Genomic DNA, 18644 nt, shown 5'->3' with positions numbered 1-18644 from the left:
TGGATAGTTTCTTGCCGTGCTCTTCAACCACGCCAGCCCAACTTGCGCCGTCGCGCTCTCTCGTGTCCATCATCATGTCTTCCAAACACTTCATCGACGACCCTACACACCTCGTCAACACCGCCCTCCACAGCCTGACCCTTGCCAACCCCAACGTCGCTCTCGACTCAGACTCAAAAATCGTCTACCGCCGCCCCAGCCATGACAAACCGCAAGTATCCATCATCTCCGGCGGCGGGTCGGGCCATGAGCCCTCCTTCGGGGCCATGGTCGGTCCAGGCATGCTGTCCGCCGCAGTGGCAGGCACCATATTCGCCAGCCCATCCGCCGAGCAGGTGCGTACGGCCATTGCCCACCGTGTAGACACCAGCCGGGGCGTGTTGGTCGTGGTGATGAACTACACAGGTGACGTGCTCAACTTTGGCATGGCTGTCGAGAAGGCCAAGGCCGCCGGGCTACCCGTCGACATGGTCGTCGTAGGCGATGACGTGGGCGTCGGCAGGGCAAAGGCAGGCAAAGTGGGGAGAAGAGGCATCGCGGGAACGGTGCTCGTGCTGAAAATCGCGGGTGCCTTGGCCGCACAGGGACGGTCGCTGGGGGAGGTCGCCAAGGTGGCGAGATTGGCGGCCGACAACATCGTCAGTGTCGGCGCGAGTCTGGAGCATGTTCATGTACCAGGGAGGGCGGTCGGTGCTCAGGACGACACGTTGGCGCAGGGCGAGGTAGAGATTGGCATGGGCATTCACAACGAGGCCGGTTCCGAGAGAGCCAAACTCCATCTGCCTCGATTGGTGGGCCGGATGCTTGCCCAGCTGCTGGACTCCAGCGACGAGGACCGCGCATTCCTCAAGGTCAACTCCAACGAAGTCGTCTTGATGATCAACAACTTGGGGAGTGTGTCGGTGTTGGAAATGGGCGGCATTACGACCGAGGTTGTGACGCAACTGGGCTCCAGCTATGGAATCCACCCTGTCCGCATCATCACAGGCACCTTTATGACGAGTCTCAACGGGTTGGGATTTAGCGTCTCGCTGCTCAACGTGGTCAACACGGACGTCGCCGGCCCCGGGATGATGGAGCTGTTGGATGCCGGCGCAGAAGTTACCGGGTGGTCGGCGCCGATCCGCAAGGAGACGTGGGAGGCGAAGAACGTGGCAACCCGCACCGATGAGAGGGGCCACGATGAGCAGGTCAAGCCCAGCGGGCTACGGATGGACAAGAGCATCGTCAAGGAGAGGCTGGAGCTGGCTCTGGACAGGGTCATTGCCGCCGAGCCAGAGATCACGCGATATGACACCGTGGTCGGGGATGGAGACTGCGGCATCGGCTTGAAGAGGGGTGCAGAGGGTAGGTTTACTGTCCCCGGCACACGGGCACACAGATGGGCACTCGCTAACGTGAAACATTCTCCCAGCCGTCTTGAAGCACATCGGCCAAACTGACTTGACCGACGACCCCTTGCTGACACTTGCATCCATCATCCCCATCGTCGAGTCTACCATGGACGGCACATCCGGTGCCCTCTACGCCATCTTCCTCAACGCGCTTGCCCGTGCACTCCGCTCTCTGCCCTCGGGCGATCTGACGCCTTCCTCGTGGGCCGAGGCCCTCCAGCAATCTTGCGATGCGCTGTCCAAGTATACGCCTGCTCGGCCCGGTGACAGAACCCTCGTGGACGCACTGTACCCGTTTATTCAGGTCCTCGGCAAGACGAGGGACGTAAAGAAGGCGGCGGAGGCGGCGAAGAAGGCGGCCGACGAGACGAGGGGCATGCAGGCCAGCTTGGGGAGAGCCGTATACGTAGGCGGCAAGGGATTCGAGCAGGTTCCTGATCCGGGGGCCTTTGGGCTGGCTTGTTTCTTTGGCGGGCTGGCTGGAGGGGGTGATGAAGAGTGGGAAAGGGTTTGACGATCAGATTGTACTTTGTGCTGCGGGAGGGATGATGCTCCGAGCGACGGAGTGCGATATCGTGCCCCCTTTGGGCGGTGATGCGCTGCTTTGAGGAATGTCTCGATGAAGAAGAGAGTGGGCTACCCGTCTTCCTCGGATTCGATCATGTGCCGAGTCCAGTGAGGCCGTCCATTCTCTTGTGCGGAAAGCATGGCGAGGCGAGGCGCAACTCTGCCGGGACCGAACATCTGCGACGGCACCATTTGCGTACTCCAGAGAACGGCGTTGCGGATCGATCAGGCACGAGACTTGAGTGAAAACGGACAGACAGGACAGACGTCTGGAGTGCTCAACGGCGAGCGAGACGTCAGTGCAACAGTCCTGTGATGAGCACCAGTGCACAGACATGTCAGATATGTCGGGGAAGAAACCTATCGATAGTATAGAAGTTGCGGCAACAAGCAAAAAGAGCGCAAAATGTTCCCTGTCTTGTGCCTGCGGGTGGTCCGCGTCACGACAGCAACCGAGTACGAATGAACTCGGACATGAGGTCAAAAACAAACATGAGCACAAGGTCAGCAGCAATGGTAAACTGTCCCCACGGACCTCCGACGCCTCTTTCCCGTCACGGTGTGCCAATTCTTCTTAAAACTTCAAATACAGATTTCAATCGTTTCTTGGCTCGATACATCGCCTTTTACACCTGCGGGCGGGCTCGAACCGATACATAGGGCAGGTTATATACCAGCATTCCTTACCGTAATATATAGCACAGCCTTGATCATAATGGGTCTATTTGTTTACCGTGCCGTCAGCAGCTTGCTTTCGCGCGGTGCCCCGACACGATTCATCTTCAATGCGCTCTGTTGTCTCGGCATCGTGACGGGGGGCGCAATTTTCGCCAGAGACCGTGGTCAGCCAGGCAAGCACTCATTTTGTTTTCGTGGAGGCTGTCATTTGTGCTCTTCCGCCTCCCCGTCTCGAGTACACTACAGCACACACACACATGTTACTGCGTCTGGGAGACTTCAATCAAGAGGAGCGACTGCTGGCGTTTATCGAATGCTGAAAATTTGCAACGGCCACGACTACTGGAACTCGGGTACTATCTTTTTTTCAAAAAGCATCACGTCGTCTCGTTTGTTCATGCGGCCGTCCCATGTATGTCTGGCAGCCGTCACACAACACATCTTGGGCATCACAGACGCCAGAAGACTCAGCTTTCTCCAGATGCGGTCACTGGCGGACGATACAGGGGCCAGCCAAGGCAACAGGGACAATGTGCCTCCATCGCGTACATGTGCGCAACTAGACTGTTTGCTCCAACGCCTATCGTTCATTCCCATGTAGCAAAAGGCCGCGGCCCGACCGGTCCCGTCATATCATCCGCAGCGGATCCCACATGCCCAAGGCCGCCGCCGCGTAGTGTCCATCACGACCGAGACAAAACCGTCCGGTACCGTGACCGTCGTTCCCTCCACCCAACCCCTTAGCTCAGCAGTACCAGGATGACGCTATCTCCTCGCAGAAACCTGAATGTCTGGGTCAGCTGGACGTGCTCCCCTCGGCCAGGGCATGCATTTCGACGTCGGGAGCGAGGCGTGCTCACATCTTGCTAATGAATCGATCCTTGTTCACTGGCCGCCCCTTCTTTCCGCCTGCTAATCGCGGCGTCTCCGTCCACATCTCCTTTACGTTCTCCAGAACCATGTTGCAGTGTCTGTCAAAGGCCTTGACGCGGGCAAGAAGCTTGCGGTTGTTGCGGATCGAGATGAGGACCTGGGTGTGCGACTTGACGGCGGTCTGGAGTATCGACAGGGGACCCGAGGTGAATTCGTGCTCTTCGAGCTCTGCGATTTCGTACTCGCTGCATTTGTGAACGGTTAGCCGACGCATGGGCGACCCTGGATACGCTGGTTGGAGGGTGACGGGGAGGGCGGGAGGAGAGGACGGCAAAATGGATAGATGCATACGTAAGCTCGTTGCGCGGCTTGTTCAGCAGCTCCCTACTAGAGCGTCAGCAAGGTCCATCGAGCAGTCGGAACTGAGTGCGCGAGGGGCGTACTGTATCTTGGGATCCGCCATCTCAAAGGTATTGTCGTGTGTTGCTGGATATGCTGCCTCCGGCACGAAGGTCGAAAAGTTGAAGAGACGTGAGCAAGCGGTCATTCTGATTGGCCGATGCCTCGCGCCGGTGGGGCAGCCGGCCAGACCGACTCCTGACTTCTGACTGGCCCTGGCAAAACTTGGGCTACGCTGTCGTTCGGGTGCCAGAGTACCCGGTGGCGGCTGCACAGCTGCGAATGCTAGCCTAGCCGGCAAGCGACGGCAGCCACTGCAGCCACTGCTCGGTCTACGGGGCCAACTACTCCGTACCCCGTCGGGTTGCCCTCGATGCTCTCGTCCGAGTTTTGTGACGCTTTTTAGCCTGGCCCATCTCGTCACTCGTCGCCCTCGGATCCGCACTACCGGCACAACCATCTTTGCCGCGGCAATCGATGCGCACTTATTATCGCAGGGGACCGTAGTTCCGCCCGTTTCACTCCATCTCAATGTCTTTCCGAGCAATTGCGGTGCGAGCGGGTTCGGCTGCCAATGCTGCGAGCAGTTGGTGCTTTAGACGGAATCTCAACATGGCGCACCAAGCGAGCGCAATGAGCTCCCGGAGCGCTCGACCCGTTTGTCCACCCTGGCCATTCGTCGGCACGGCCTCAAATTGACATGCTGCTAATCTGCTCCTCGAGGTAGCTTTCCGCCGAGGCCGCCACCATCAGGGAACTACCCGGCGACGAACCCGACGATGTCGTTTTCGAAAGCAAGTACGGTCTCCGCACCGTCATGCTCAACCGACCCAAGAAGCTCAATTCGCTCAACGCGTCCATGATTCGCAAGATTGTGCCCCGCCTGGTCGAGTGGGAAAAGAGCGACATGGCCAACATTGTGGTGATGAAGGGAGCCGGCGACAAGGCCCTCTGCGCCGGCGGTGACGTTGCCGCGCTGGCTGAATACAACCAGGAGAGCGGCGATGGGTGGAAAAAGTCGGCCGATTACTTTGGCCTCGAGTACAAACTGGATCACTACATTGCGACATATGGCAAGCCGTACATAGCCTTCATGGATGGCATCACCATGGGCGGCGGCGTCGGTCTCAGCATCCACGCGCCTTTCCGGATTGCAACCGAGAGGACGGTGTTTGCCATGCCCGAAACCACCATCGGTTTCTTCCCCGACGTCGGCGCCTCGTTCTTCCTGCCGAGAATGAATGGAGCTGTGGGCACCTATCTGGCCCTGACGAGCGAGCGATTGACCGGCCCAAACGTCTTTTACTCTGGCATCGCCACTCACTACCTTCACTCGACCAGCTTGCCCGATCTCGAGGCCCGCCTTGCGGAGCTGAGGTTCAGAGACGACGACCCCTTACCCAAAAGACTTGCCATCATCAACGACACCCTTGAGGAGTTTTGCACCGGCTTGCCTTACGACCAGCCCATGCAGCTGGGCGGCGCGGTCCGCCAGGCCGTGGACCGATGCTTCAGCAAGAGCAATGTCTCCGACGTCATCGCCGCCCTGAAGGCGGAGAAGGGAGAGACGAGGGACTGGGCCGAGAAGCAGCTGGCCACATTAAACAAGCGGTCGCCCACCGCAGTGCATGTGACTCTCAGGCAGATGCGAGTCGGTGGCAAGTGGGACATTGCCGAGACGTTCAACAAGGAGCATCAGATTGCCAGCAAATTCATGCGTCACCCCGACTTTACCGAGGGCGTGACGGCTCTGTTGGTCCGCAAGGAGAAGCCCCGGTGGCAGCCCGCGTCGCTCGAGGCCATCCCCGCCAGCGAGGACGTCTCGCGACCCTTTTTTGACTTGGACGAGAAGCAGTCTCTGGAGCTGTTCACGGACCGCACGTACTCTGAATATCCTCACCAGGGCCTCGGCGTGCCCACGGAGAAGGAGGTCAGGGCTGCCGTCAGCAGCGGCACCTACACACCCCAGGAGCTGGCCAGGGTCATGGTGGCATCGAGAAATGGGCGCCAGGGCATCGCGGACGTTGTCCACGAAATCCTCGGTCGCAAGACCACGCTCGACGCTCAGGGCAAAGTCAAGTGGGTGAGCGAGGATGCATCAGCGGGCAGCCGATTGTAGAAGGCAGTCGGAAAGTTGTGGGCATATTCTATGTAGAGGTAGAGGACATGAATGTCGAAGAGCGCGACAATCGACGGTCCGCCGTGTAAAAACATTGCATGATTATGTAAAGTACGCTATGGAGCACAGAAGGATGTTTTGAACGCGAAGCACTGGCGTCCATCGACTGAGCGGAAAACGTGGAGACGCAGGTGGTGGGCACGCCTGCGGAAAACATCACCGCGAGCGTCGACGAGTAAAAGTTCACGGAGCGGAATAACCTCCAGCTCACGGTGAACCTCGACCGGGGGAGCAATGCGTGGGTGGCGCGGGGGCGGCATGGAGAATGGCTTCACCATGCAAAGAGGAGGGCCCCAGGGGGAACGTTGAAGGCGAGAGGGCCAAAGCGGGGATGGATTGGATTGCGCGAGAAAGTGAAAAAGTCGTGGGTTTACGGGAACATGAAGCGTCTGAAGGGGGATGGATGGATGACGGCTTCATGGACGGGTCTGCGGCGGACGAGTATAAAAGGGATGGGGCGCCCGATTCGTGGCCGAGGGACGGGGCTCCAAGCGTGATCAACTCATCGGCATCCTCCCAGCAGCCTCCCAGCACCAGAGAGAGACCGGAGACCAGAGACCAGGAACCAGGAAATCTCGGCAATTCCTCCTTGTTGTGCAAGAAGCCAAGAATCCAATCCAAGGCGCGACATCGATCCAAGCAGGGCCCAAGAGCCAAGAGCCCAGGGGCCGGCGGTGCCTGCCACAAACCCACAAACTGCTCGGCAGGTGGGGCTTCCGCTCGGCGCTTCTCCGACGACGACAAGACTGGACTGGACGGGCCGTTTGACCGTTTGCTCGTCACGTGCTGCCGCGTCTAGCGCGTGTCGTCGGATAACGTTACATACCAGTTGACCGTCGCAGCCTCGAGCATTGAGCCGCCGAGACTGTACCAGAGAGTCCAGCACGCACAGGAATACCCGAGACAAGTCTGCACATCCGTTGCCGCTCTCGACAGAGCTGGCTGTCCTCTGTTCTTGGTCTTTGGAGCTTGGGCGACCGACGGCGGGCATTGCCTGTCCAGGGCTGGCTGGCGTGGGGTGGTGCGCTGTGGCACACGCGCGTCGCATTTGATCTCCCGTTGTTCTTTTCAGGTGCTTGGCCATTGGTTTGGTGCCTTTGGCCTGGCTGTTATTTTCTGCCCTCTGCCGTTCACATTCGTCGTCGGACATATTTCCTGCGGTCGCCTGTCGCGTAGCCAGCTGCCTGCACTGCATGCAGGTGGAGACGTGCTGCCAAAAAGTGGAAGCTTTGACCCGAGATCCACCCTCCCACGCTCTCACGCTCTCACGCTCTCACGCGCGTTCAGGTCACGACTCACGAACATGACACCCGCCTCCCCAATTTGATTAATTGTGCTGTCTTCACTCGCCCAACACACCTCCGCTCCGCATTCACACCTTCACATCTTCTTCGCTGTCGTACCCACCCCCTTTCTGTTTTCTTTTTTTCGGGGTGGTTTCTTGTTACGTGTCTCCTGCAAAATCCGCCTGCGGTAGCTTCCCATCGTGTGTATCAGCGCGTCGCAACAATCGACACGCCGTCGCGCGGGACAGCCTTGGCCATGGCATCGCCTGCTCCCATCGCCCCGACGGGGAGCGCCCCTTGGAACCGCCAGAATGTTCAGCAGCAGCAACACCAGTATCAACAGCAGCGTATGCCTGCTCAGACTCCCCAGGCTCCTCAGGCCGAAGCTGACGAGAATGGGGTTCAAACCAGAGCGATGGGCCGTACGTCGATTCCTTTGTCCCCCCGTGCCTGTCGTCGTCGCTAGCTAACATGACCCGTGTGTTCAGTCAAGGTCCATTATACCTTCGACGCCGAGGCCAAGGTCAATTGCTTGGCCAGATATCCCCAACCTCTCCAGGTTCAAACGGTCCCCATTGACGAGACGAATTCAATCGGCGTTGTCGACTTGAGATCATGTATCCACGCTGTAATGGATTGCAGCCCCGAGCTTGCTGGCCAGGAGAACGACTACACCATATATGCTGTCGACTTTTCAGAACCAGATTTTCCCTTGGTCGGACAGGGCTTGCTTTCATGGGCCCTCGAGGCAATGCAGAGTCAGTCGATGATGCAGCAGCCCAAGATGGTCACCGGACGCGTGGCCAAAAATCTGCCGGGCATTTTTGGAGGCGGCCATCGCGAAACGCTCGAGGTCAGGTTACGGCTCTCCGTCGCACCAAGATCGAACAAGCCAGCCCTTCACAGCGGCAATGGCGACATGCAACAACACACCAGACCGGTGGAGAGTGCCATGACTCCGACAGGTGCTTCGGAGTGGAATACTTTTATCCAGTCAAATCCCCAAATCGGTCAGATAAGTCACGTTTCAAGGGTTGTCTCGCCTGCGTTGTCACAGGGTCACGGCCACCCACATCAGCAGCCTCCCGTGATGAGCAGCCGAGAGTCCTTTGCGTCAGTGCCTGCTCAGCAGCCGCAGGTGCCCACACACGACGTTCACAGAATAGCTCCCATTCCGGTCGACCTCAGCGAGCAACTGGCAGACGGGGCTGCACCATCCTCAAGACCGTCCAGCAGGGCCTCCAACCGAGCCCCGAGAAGAAAACCACCTACTGGCCGCCCACGAGGCAGACCACGTAAGAAACCCGTCGAAGGAAATACGTCTGGTTACGAAGATGGCACAGAAGGGGAGGACGGCCCCGCCAAGAAGAGGGTCAAGACGACGCAGGTTGAAAGAACGGCACCAAATTTATTTGCAAATGGACCCGAGTCTCTAAGAGTCGCTGCCAGCACCTCTGGCTCGCTGCGCACATTTCGACCTATTGTGGCAAACACTGAGGGCCCTTCGGGCAGCGGCAGCAGCCATCTACAGGAAGTTCCTCGAGCCCCTACGCCGGTTCCAGATCGTTCTCTCCATGCTGGTCCGGGCAGAGGCCCTGGGCCAGTGAAGCTGAGACGAGAATCGGCTCTGAATCAGCAGCTGTTTTCAAACAACGCTTCGTCTGCGGAGTCTAGGCAACCCTTGTCACCCGGCCAAGAAGACGGCCGTTCGCCCGAGTCCATGGCGCCCACTCCCTCCTATTCGGTAGACAGCCCGGCAGATATTGGTTCATCGCCTCCCGTACAGCGAGCCACTCCGTTCCTTCGATCAAGCCTACCCCCCTCTAGTCCCGTTCTTCCGCCGATGCCGCCGACTGAGCTTAATCGCGACGCTAGCTTTGCTACTGACGACTTGGATGACCTCTTTGGCGATGAGGCCGATGCGCCGGCTCCCATGGCACCAACGAAAGCACTTGCTAGAGCTGTCCGGAAACCTACCGAGTCGAGGAATGCTAGTGGCGTGCCCATTCAAGTTTTCCAGATGCAGGATGGTCCGGCTGGACAGGATCTCGTTCACATTTGCAGCTACAATTCCCCTCAGCCGGCCCCAGCGGCAGCGGTAAAAGAAGGAGGCGACATGCAATCACTGCCATCCTTGAAGAAGGCGCCGATTCGGATAGCGGCGAAAAAGAAGACAAAGCCACCTTCTCCGCCAGGCATGGCTCCCACTCCTCCGCCAACGACTGACGCCGTTGAGAACGCAGCGACACCCCCGCTGACCGCCGAACAAGGAACGGAAGAGGCTGGCCAGCGGATCTGCAACCATGTCAACATTGCACCTGAGCCCGCCGCCGAGCAATTGCACCCCCAAAATACCCAGCAGGACATGGACAAGGAGGGAGAGCCCACGCAGGGGCCTGCCGCGGCAAAGGCGCCGAGGCAGTTGGGCCGATCTCAGTCTGCAGGGCCGTTGGCTCTGCCAACAATCCCAGCCGGTGAGCCCGCTGGACCATCCTCTCTCTCACGATGCATAGTTTCTGCGCCCAAGTTCCCAGCTCCACCGGCCCCTTCAGCATTGAAGAGAGCAGCCTCGACTGGTCCTCTCGCCCTTCCGGTCCCTGCCAGCGACCCGGTCGTGCCTATTGCTCTTCCCACAAGCATGGAAACCGTAACCGCTACATTTGCCAAGAGTGATGCTGTCCCAGCACCCTCATCCCCACCACTCGTTGCATCCAGGGCAAACAAGAACATTGTAAAGAAGCACGCCATCAAGCAACGGCTTGAAGAGGCCATCATGAATGGAGAGATGCCTCCCTATTGTAGCAACTGCGGGGCCATCGAGACGCCAACCTGGCGCAAGATCTGGGTTCAGGAAAACGACGGTGTTCCCGAGTACTGTGAGTACTCGGAGAAGCCTGGGAAAATAACGGCAATCGAGATTCTGCAGCGGGACGGGGACGGAAAACCTACCGTGCACCGCCTCGTCAAGAAGAGCTTGGGGCCTTCGGATGACAGAGCAAAGTGGCAAGAGCGGTTACTTTGTAACCCCTGTGGCATCTGGCTCACCAAGTGCAAAAGCCACCGTCCTCAAGACAGGTGGGACAAGGACCTCTCGCGGGTGGGACAAGAACGCAGAAAGCGAGGCACTGGTCGAAGCAAAAAGTCTCGTGGCAAGGATGACGGAGCGAATCCCACTTCGGAAGCTTATCTCCCGACTGATGCATTCGGCCCTGTCGAACCGTCTTCTCCGAAGCAGCCGCACCCCGACCTACCCAACGGTCGAAGTGTTCGGGATGTTGGCGTACGTGAAGAATCAGCGAGTCTCGACATGCAGGAATCGCAATCCAACCCTGGGTCGACTCACTCTGGGGGAAGTGGCACTGCAAAGAGTCCCGTGGATGTGGAATTTGACCAAGCAGTGGGCAGCACGAAGCGACTCTTGTTCCCCTCGCCACGAAAAGACGGAGCTCCAAAATCACTGGAGGAGATCAACGTTAATATTGTGCAGACTTCTGACGAGTGTCTGTCGAAAGGTTCTGGCACTGGTAAAGAAAACACGGCAAGCACGAGGCCGGATGAAGAGTCCAATGATGACGACGATGTTCAGGCAGTATCGAAGAAGCCCGCGGCAGTAGCTCGACCGTCGACGCCAACGCCAAGTTCGAAGGCCGGAACGCCCAAGGAGCCGCTCAAGACGCCTTCACGTCCCACGCCGAGCCACAGACCCATTACAAGAAGCATTTCTCGATCAATCCGGACCATCAGGTCAATTGCGTCGCCCGGTCAGGCTCTTGTCCAGGGGACGCCGACCAGGACGTCACGGTTACCGGAAAGCGGCCTTCCAAGACGCAGTCCTCGCAACCACCAGGGGGGATTCGAGGTGTTTGATACACCCATCAGCCGCACCATCAGCCAAATGTTCTCAGAGGGCAACGGCTTTGGGGCGGACGATCTTGATCTGAGCAGTCTTCCGGCGCTGGACGATAACGCCGGCAGCATGCTTGACTTTGGCAACCTCCTCAGCACAGATGCTGTGATGCCCAGCTCGCCGCCCAAGGATGGCTCCATGTTGTTTGATTATCACGCCTCGTCTAGTGCGTGGGCCCAATGGGACATGGACACCAGTTGAAGACGGAACATGATGGACCGAAATGGACTTGTGGGTCGCGTTTGACTCTCTTTTTTTTTGTTGTTGTTGTTTTGAAATCATTCTCTTGAGCGAAATATCGGACATGGAAGGATACCAGTGAGCGGCGCACGTTGCAGTCAGGATTGCAGTTGGGTTGTCTTTTGTTTCTCTGGATGAAATTTGGAGGCCAAGACGGCAGGTACGGACTACAGATGATAGAGCACCGCAGAATAGATGCTTAGGGGAACTAGCTAAACAAGCTCATGGCTTTGCTTGTGTGGAAAGTAATGTGGTGGCAAATATTCGTGTGTTGTAGGAGTAGACGGATCGAATCTGGGGTCTGTGCCACTTTACGCGGGAGCTGACACGCGTCGCGTCTCCCGAGCGACCCCACCATGCAGCATTCGAACATGCACATGTCTACGGAGTACCTTCAACTCCAAACGCAACATCACGTACCGGCGACCTGGGCACTGTCGAGAATCACCCCGTCACCGTAGATACCCGCCCAGAGCAGGCTGCTCACTGCCCGTCATGGCAGAGTCCGACATCCAAACCCGCTTCTCTCCCGACTCACCCCTCGAACCAGACGTCCTCTCCGAAATCCAGTCCATCCTGCGCCTGCACGACCTCTCCGTCGACGACCTCTTCTTCAAATGGGAGTCCTACTGCATAAAGATGGATCTGGACGCGCAGGCCGGCCTGTCGCTGTCCAGGATACGAAATTTGAAGCAGAGCATACAGGATGAGCTGGAGAGGGGCCATCGTGCCACGCAGGTGCGCAACGAGCGGAAGGTTGTGAATGCCACGCCCAAGGGGAATCCGGGCGGAGACGTGTTTGGCATGCTGGACGGGCTGGTGCCGAGCACGCCTGCGACGGGGAGGTTGAGCCGCGCCGGTGCCGCGGGAGGAAGCGGTGCCCTGAAGAAGAGGATGGACGGCCTGAGGGTGGGCAGTTCGCCGGTCGGCATGGGCGATCAGTTGAGGGCTCTGAAGGGGCTTCCGTATGTTTCTGTTGCTGCTTCTGCTGCTGCTGTTGTTGTTGTTGTTGCTGCTGCTGCTGCTGCTGCTGCTGCTGCTGTTGTTGTTGTTGTGACCTGCTTGGTTCTGTGCTAACGTTGACAACAGCGCCACTTCCTTTGCGGACCGCTTAAACGCAGGAGACGTCGTCGAGGTGCTAAACGGACATCTTCAACCGGCCGATGCACCGATTGCGCCGTTCGCCGAGCCGAGAATCAAACTGACTGCGGCGTCGGACCTGAAGAAGATGGCGTACAAGCCGTTGGCTATGAAGCTCTCCGAGGCAAGCGAGATCCTGGACGACCGCATCGACGAGTTCATCGCGGTGGTACAGGACCACCACGAGCTGGAGGACTCGGCGTTTGGAAGCGCCGCCAGCCAAAGCACCACCGAGGTCGTCGCCGTGGGCAGGATCGCCTCCGACTCGACCGAGGGCAGGCTCAACCCCGCGTCCCTCGTGCTGGAAACATCCCGTCGGACAGGAATGGGCCTCCGGGTGCCTCTGAAAATGGACAAGATCCGCGAATGGTGCTTCTTCCCGGGGCAGATTGTTGCCCTGCGCGGCCACAACGCCTCGGGCAACGAGTTTGTCGTCAACCAAATCCTCGACATACCTCTGCTCCCCAATGCTGCCTCAACGGCCTCTGCTCTCGAGGGCCACCGAGCAAAGCTCAAGGGCCACGCCGACGCCATGGACCCGGATGCTGATCCCGCACCGCTGACCATCATGTACGCGTCCGGCCCGTACACGGCAGACGACAGCCTCGACTACGAGCCGCTCCACGCACTCTGCTCCCGGGCGGCTGATTCCTACGCCGACGCGCTGGTCCTCACCGGGCCATTCCTCGACATTGACCATCCTCTCATCGCAACGGGCGACTTCGACCTGCCCGACGAAGCTGTCCCGGACCCGGACACGGCCACCCTGACCACCATGTTCAAGTATCTCTTCGCGCCGGCCCTCGCCCGCGCGTGCTCCGCGAACCCGCACCTCACCGTCATTCTCGTCCCCTCCGTGCGGGACGTCCTCGACAAGCACGTCTCCTGGCCGCAGGACGCGCTGCTCCGCAAGGAACTCGAGCTCCCCAAATCCGTCAAGATTGTGTGCAATCCCATGACGCTGTCCATGAACGAAATGGTCGTGGGCATCTCGTCGCAGGATGTTCTCTACGAGCTGAGGGGCGAGGAGCTGGCCAGGACGAGCGGCGACTTGATGGCCCGGCTGGTCCGCTACCTGGTCGAGCAGAGGCACTACTTTCCGCTGTTCCCGGCCGCGGAGAGGACGCGGCTACCCAAGACGGGGACGGAGAGTGGCCTCGCCACGGGCGCCGTCCTGGATGTCGGATACTTGAAGTTGGGAGAAATGGTGAATGTCAGGCCCGATGTCATGCTGGTCCCCAGCTCTCTGCCGCCTTTTGCAAAGGTATGTATTACTATTGCTATTACTATTACGACTGTCGTTATTATTATTAGTACCCATCCTTGTCATACGCTTCAAATTTGGTGCTTCAGATCAAGGGCAAAGCTGACGAGTTAGGTCGTCGAGAGCGTCTTGGCCATCAACCCTGGGCCGTTGTCGAAACGCAGAGGTGCAGGCACGTTTGCGAGAATGACGTTGTACCCGCCTGTTGTTGACGGGGACGAGATGCAGAGTCACAGGATATTCGATAGAGCGAGGGTAGAAATCGTTCGGATATAGGTATATGGGGAGATACGCAAGGGGGGGGGATGTAGGGTTGGGTAATTGTTATTTATTTATTTATTCGGCTCTTCGGGCGTCTGTCCACATGGGACAATTCTGAGCGGTATCATCACCTGTCGTCGACCCTCCGCCGCTTATCGCCGTCAAATGCACGCCCGGAGGTACTCCTCTTCCTCCGCATGTTGTCTTTCCTCGTCGGCGACCGTGACCGCGACCGTGACCTTGACCTTGGCCCATCCCGCGGCCTGTAATTGTCCCCCCTCCCGTCGTCTCTTCGCCGCTCCTTGTCGCCCAGCGGGATCGCATTGGCGCCCTTTGCGTCCCTCTCGTCCGGCTTGAACCGCTCGTCGTCGGGCCGGAACCTCCCATCGCCGCCCAACTTGCCGGCCCTCGAGTCGTGAAATTCGCCCCAGCGGCCGGTGTCCTCGGACCGCATGTCCCTGTACTTTGTGGCCCCCTTCTTGCCCAGCCTCGTCATGTCCCTCCGTTGCAGGTACTCCGGCAGGGCCTCTCTGTTCCGCACGTCATCTGCAATCCTGGTCCCCATGATGTCGCGCCGCAGGAGGCCCGCCGCCTCGGCCTCCTCCTGGAAGAAGGCCCCTTTGTGGTAGTACTTTTGCATAAACGACATCCTGCCCCTGCCCTCCTTTTCCTCGCGCTGCCTCGCGAGGTGGGCCTCGTCTTCGGCCCTGCGCTCCTCCTCTGTGAGGTTCCTCCGGCGCTCGACCTCGGCCAGCTCGCGCTCGCGCTCCTCGATGGCCAGCCTGGCGCGCTTGAGGCGCTTCAGCTCGCGCACGCGCCAGGCTGCTTCCTCGGCCGCCGGGTCGAGCCCATCCGCGGTGTCGACGTCCGAGTCGGGGTTCTCGTCGTCGTCCCAGTGTTTCTTGCCGGCCGCGCGCGCAGCCAGGTCCCTCTTTATCTGCTCCTCGACGAGCTCGTCGGCTGCCTTTTGCCTGGCGGCCTCGTCGGCGAGCCGGGCTGCCTGCGCTGACTGTTCCTCGTCGAGCGCTTCCTTTCCGCGTCGGCTCTTGGGCACGAATTTCGGCCGCATCATGAGCCTTCTGGGCGCTTCTTGCTCTTCCTCGCTGCTGCTGCTGCCGCCTTCCCCCTCGGACGAGCCGCTTTCTTCTTCTTCTTCTTCTTGCGACTCGTCATCCTGCTCGCCTTGGTCGTCTTCCGTGACGAAGCCTTGTTCCGCGGCTAGCCTCTCTGCCCGCTCGGCTTCCGCTCTGCGCCTTTCTTCTTCCTCCGCGGCTTCCTTCCGGCGCGCGTCGAGGTCTACCTTTGCGAGGCCGCTCGCTAGTTTGCCCGCGCTCCTTGCCTTGGGGGGTGGAGGGACGGCGGGCGCCTCGGCATCGCTGCCGTCCGACTCTGCTGATGACGATGCTGATTCTTGGCCGGCCGGTTTGCCGGCGCGCCACCGCGCCGGCCGCGCTGGGTTGGCCGTCATGCGCTTCGGCGGCGGCATTGCGTGGTTCGTGTAAGGGGCGACTCGTGCGGTGAGGGCGGATGACGCCGCTGGAGCCTGGGACGACGAAAACTGCACGGCGTGGAGTGGTTCAACGGTCAAGTATGCCGGCTACCCTGGACACGTGGACACATGGACACATGGACACATGGACACATGGGCCGAGCCTTGGTGTCGCGGGATCTGAAGCAGGAACTGGTACTCTGGTTGCGCTACTCCGTATTCTCTCGTGGATATGAGGTTGGCTTGCATTTATTTGGCAGGGGTCTTAGACGTAGATGCAGTTCTGGTGAAGAGTTGGTACGAATCAGGGAGTATGTTGGATATTGGCAGAAGTGGGAATCACGTAAGACGCAGCACAAGTAAGTAGCCTTGGGCGAGTGGTTCCCAGGCTGCCCTGACCAGACGCAGTGGCCGAGTTTGTATTATACCTCTTTTTTCCTTCCTTCTTTTTTTTTCATTTCAATCCCCCCTGGGTAGTCGTCCCGTCATTGCGTGGTCGCTGTAGGGTATGTTGCCCGCTGGGAAGAACAGCGCGCCGTGCACGTGCAGCACGTTGTGCCTCTGCGCGACGTGTCAAACGGTGGGCTCATGGCACAACGTCCCACGGTCCGGAAGACCAAGAATGATGGCAAAACGACGCCGGCATGGGACGGCAGACGCACCACCACATTGACATTGCTTGTTGAGTCATGGCTGTGGGAGCGAGTGTCGGCCAAGAAGGAAAGGGAGCACCTCGAGGGTGGCTCTTTCCATTGTCAGATACGGAGTACAGGTACCCAGGTACCTTGGCCCAGCACGTACATGAACGTTGTTGGGATGGCCAATATTCCTCCCATCCCCTGCACACGGCGCAAACCCCGCAACTCTGGTTTCACGACCGATACGGACGACGCCACGCAGATGCGGACACACGGGCTCCGACAAGGCATATCCAGACACGATGACATCAAATGGTCGGCGGACAGCATGTGTAACCGGCGCAACCGGCCTGCTTGGCCGCGAGATCATGGCTGCGTTTCGCCAGAGCCCCGCGTGGCGTGTTAAAGGCACAGCATGTTCGCGAGCTGACGGCGTTGAAATCGTCAAAGTTGACCTCGAGAACGAAGATTCGAATGAGCTCAACGTTCTCCTCGACCAAGTAAAGTATGCATCTTGCCACTCTCAACTTCCTCCCCACATGCTCAGAGTATACTCGTCCGGTGCTGACACTTAATTTTCTCCTTTCACGACAGACCTCACGTCATTGTCCATGGTAAGAAAAGGAGGACAATCCACCAATTTGTCATCCTCGTATTGATGGTGGACTAGCTGCTGCACAGAGGTTCCCGGACCGGGTTGACAAAGACCCCGAGGGAGCCAGGGCCCTTAATATCGACGCCAGCAGACGACTTGCCCGTGTAGCACTGTCCAGGGGTATCCTGCTCATATATATCTCTACAGATTATGTCTTTCCTGGCATACCGGGAGATGCCCCTTACGAAGCTGACGCAACGCCACAGCCAACAAACTTGTATGGGCAGACAAAGTTCGATGGAGAACGGGCAATTCTAGACGAGGCCGCAAAAGCTGGAAAACCTGGTGCGGCGATAGTACTACGCGTCCCGGTTCTCTACGGTCACGCTGAAACACCTGCCGAGAGCGCTGTCAATGTCTTGATGGAGTCTGTATGTGAAGGTGCCAGGATTAAAATGGACCACTGGGCCGTTCGGTATCCTACCAACACCGCGGACGTCGGCCGTGTATGTCGAGGTATGTTTCATCCGAATACACGTAGCGTCATTCCTTTCTCCCCATGACACGTAGGGGTTGATATGATGTATAACCTTCTTCCACCGAGACATCAGAGTTGGAACGCATATCTATGAAGACCGGCTAAAGGGTTCCTAGATGTAGCAGCCAAGTATCTCGATGCCGGTGAGTCTGGCCATGGCAGGTCACTACCATCGATCCTACAATTCTCTAGTGAGGACAAAATGACAAAATACGAGATTTGTCAGTTATTTGGACAGATCATGGGGCTGGATACCTCAAACATCGAGGCAAACACCCAAGGCAATGATCCGAACGCTACTGTGCAGAGGCCTTATGATTGTCATCTCAGCACAAAGCTGCTCCAGGAGTTGGGCATCGACGTTTCCACGTGCAACTTTGCGGATTGGTGGCGTCGAGAGGTTCGAGCGTTCAGCAAGTAGTATCAAAGAAGTATTTGCCTGCCCAAGGTTGTACCGTGAGGCCATGATTGCTGGTATTTGGACGCGTGCTGGCTGGCATGTAACTAGCGCGCTTTGCTGATGTATCTGAGCCCTGATTTCTCAACACATGCTTTTATTCTCTCTCGCGCGGGACGCCCCACCATTTTGGTTGAATGTCCCGGGGAGTCGGAGAGGTGAGGGTGGGAATGGTATGGACGGGACAGTGGAAAAGGACGCCCTCCTCTGGTAAGTTGACACTGATCTCGTCATCAACCGCAGAGCTCATGTTGGGTAATTCCACTGCGAACCCTTTTCCGTGTCACCGCATCACCAACCCGCTACTTGAAAGCGTTGGGAGTGTTACCTAGCGACAGCATCGGAAGCAATGGTTGCCACGTAGTACGGAGCAGTCATGTTGTCGTTGTTGTTGTTGTGTGACTGTGTCGTGGGTTAAATTTGGCCTGACTGGATATGGGATGTACGACATCTTCCAGTGGCGCAGAGGGGAGAAGGTGTCGCATTCATCATGTCACCATGTCAGGCCCCGTAGGACGGCGTCGGCGTTTATCAAGGGATGCCATGGTTAAATTCCGCCGGCTAGTGGATACTCGTCGTCCAAAGAAGGCCACGGTCCACGGATGTCAGACTTCTTATGCGATACAGTTTAGCATCCTCGTCGAGAGTACTACGTAGCAGCAGGTACGTGAAACATTGAATGCCAAATGTCTGGTGGTGTTGGGTGCCGTGATGGGTTGGTTGGCATGGCGGTTGGGCA

At 58.4% G+C, this 18644-nt stretch overlaps 7 protein-coding genes across 7 annotated transcripts; 5 read left to right on the top strand and 2 right to left on the bottom strand.

Moving 5' to 3' along the window:
* Positions 1 to 74: 74 nt before the first annotated feature.
* Positions 75 to 1908, top strand: MAM_00482 (dihydroxyacetone kinase; the record flags this gene model as incomplete). The annotated part of the gene is made up of 2 exons (XM_040819281.1): positions 75 to 1347; positions 1415 to 1908. 2 exons carry the CDS (start codon positions 75 to 77, stop codon positions 1906 to 1908), a joined length of 1767 nt encoding a protein of 588 aa, XP_040682546.1.
* Positions 1909 to 3379: 1471 nt separating this feature from the next.
* On the bottom strand, positions 3380 to 4059 carry MAM_00481 (ribonucleoprotein (LSM)-related domain protein; the record flags this gene model as incomplete). The annotated part of the gene is made up of 4 exons (XM_040819280.1): positions 3380 to 3422; positions 3500 to 3757; positions 3864 to 3896; positions 3956 to 4059. The coding sequence occupies 4 exons, from the start codon at positions 4057 to 4059 to the stop codon at positions 3380 to 3382; spliced, it is 438 nt and encodes a 145-aa protein (XP_040682545.1).
* A 464-nt stretch (positions 4060 to 4523) lies between these two features.
* MAM_00480 (Crotonase, core) lies at positions 4524 to 6030 on the top strand (the record flags this gene model as incomplete). Its single annotated transcript, XM_040819279.1, has 2 exons — positions 4524 to 4568; positions 4639 to 6030. 2 exons carry the CDS (start codon positions 4524 to 4526, stop codon positions 6028 to 6030), a joined length of 1437 nt encoding a protein of 478 aa, XP_040682544.1.
* A 1602-nt stretch (positions 6031 to 7632) lies between these two features.
* MAM_00479 (GATA transcription factor (Ams2)) lies at positions 7633 to 11484 on the top strand (the record flags this gene model as incomplete). Its single annotated transcript, XM_040819278.1, has 2 exons — positions 7633 to 7798; positions 7865 to 11484. 2 exons carry the CDS (start codon positions 7633 to 7635, stop codon positions 11482 to 11484), a joined length of 3786 nt encoding a protein of 1261 aa, XP_040682543.1.
* A 534-nt stretch (positions 11485 to 12018) lies between these two features.
* Positions 12019 to 14139, top strand: MAM_00478 (DNA polymerase alpha, subunit B; the record flags this gene model as incomplete). The annotated part of the gene is made up of 3 exons (XM_040819277.1): positions 12019 to 12488; positions 12613 to 13927; positions 13978 to 14139. 3 exons carry the CDS (start codon positions 12019 to 12021, stop codon positions 14137 to 14139), a joined length of 1947 nt encoding a protein of 648 aa, XP_040682542.1.
* Positions 14140 to 14315: 176 nt separating this feature from the next.
* On the bottom strand, positions 14316 to 15674 carry MAM_00477 (microfibril-associated protein; the record flags this gene model as incomplete). Its single annotated transcript, XM_040819276.1, has 1 exon — positions 14316 to 15674. One exon carries the CDS (start codon positions 15672 to 15674, stop codon positions 14316 to 14318), a length of 1359 nt encoding a protein of 452 aa, XP_040682541.1.
* Positions 15675 to 16617: 943 nt separating this feature from the next.
* On the top strand, positions 16618 to 17869 carry MAM_00476 (NAD dependent epimerase/dehydratase family protein; the record flags this gene model as incomplete). The annotated part of the gene is made up of 4 exons (XM_040819275.1): positions 16618 to 16820; positions 16910 to 16929; positions 16986 to 17426; positions 17565 to 17869. The coding sequence occupies 4 exons, from the start codon at positions 16618 to 16620 to the stop codon at positions 17867 to 17869; spliced, it is 969 nt and encodes a 322-aa protein (XP_040682540.1).
* Positions 17870 to 18644: the final 775 nt, after the last annotated feature.

Source organism: Metarhizium album, assembly GCF_000804445.1.
Source record: "Metarhizium album ARSEF 1941 chromosome Unknown scaffold_1, whole genome shotgun sequence".
Taxonomy (NCBI): Eukaryota; Fungi; Ascomycota; class Sordariomycetes; order Hypocreales; family Clavicipitaceae; genus Metarhizium; species Metarhizium album.
Note: the sequence above shows the minus strand (reverse complement) of the source record. Positions and strands in the feature narration are given on the sequence as shown.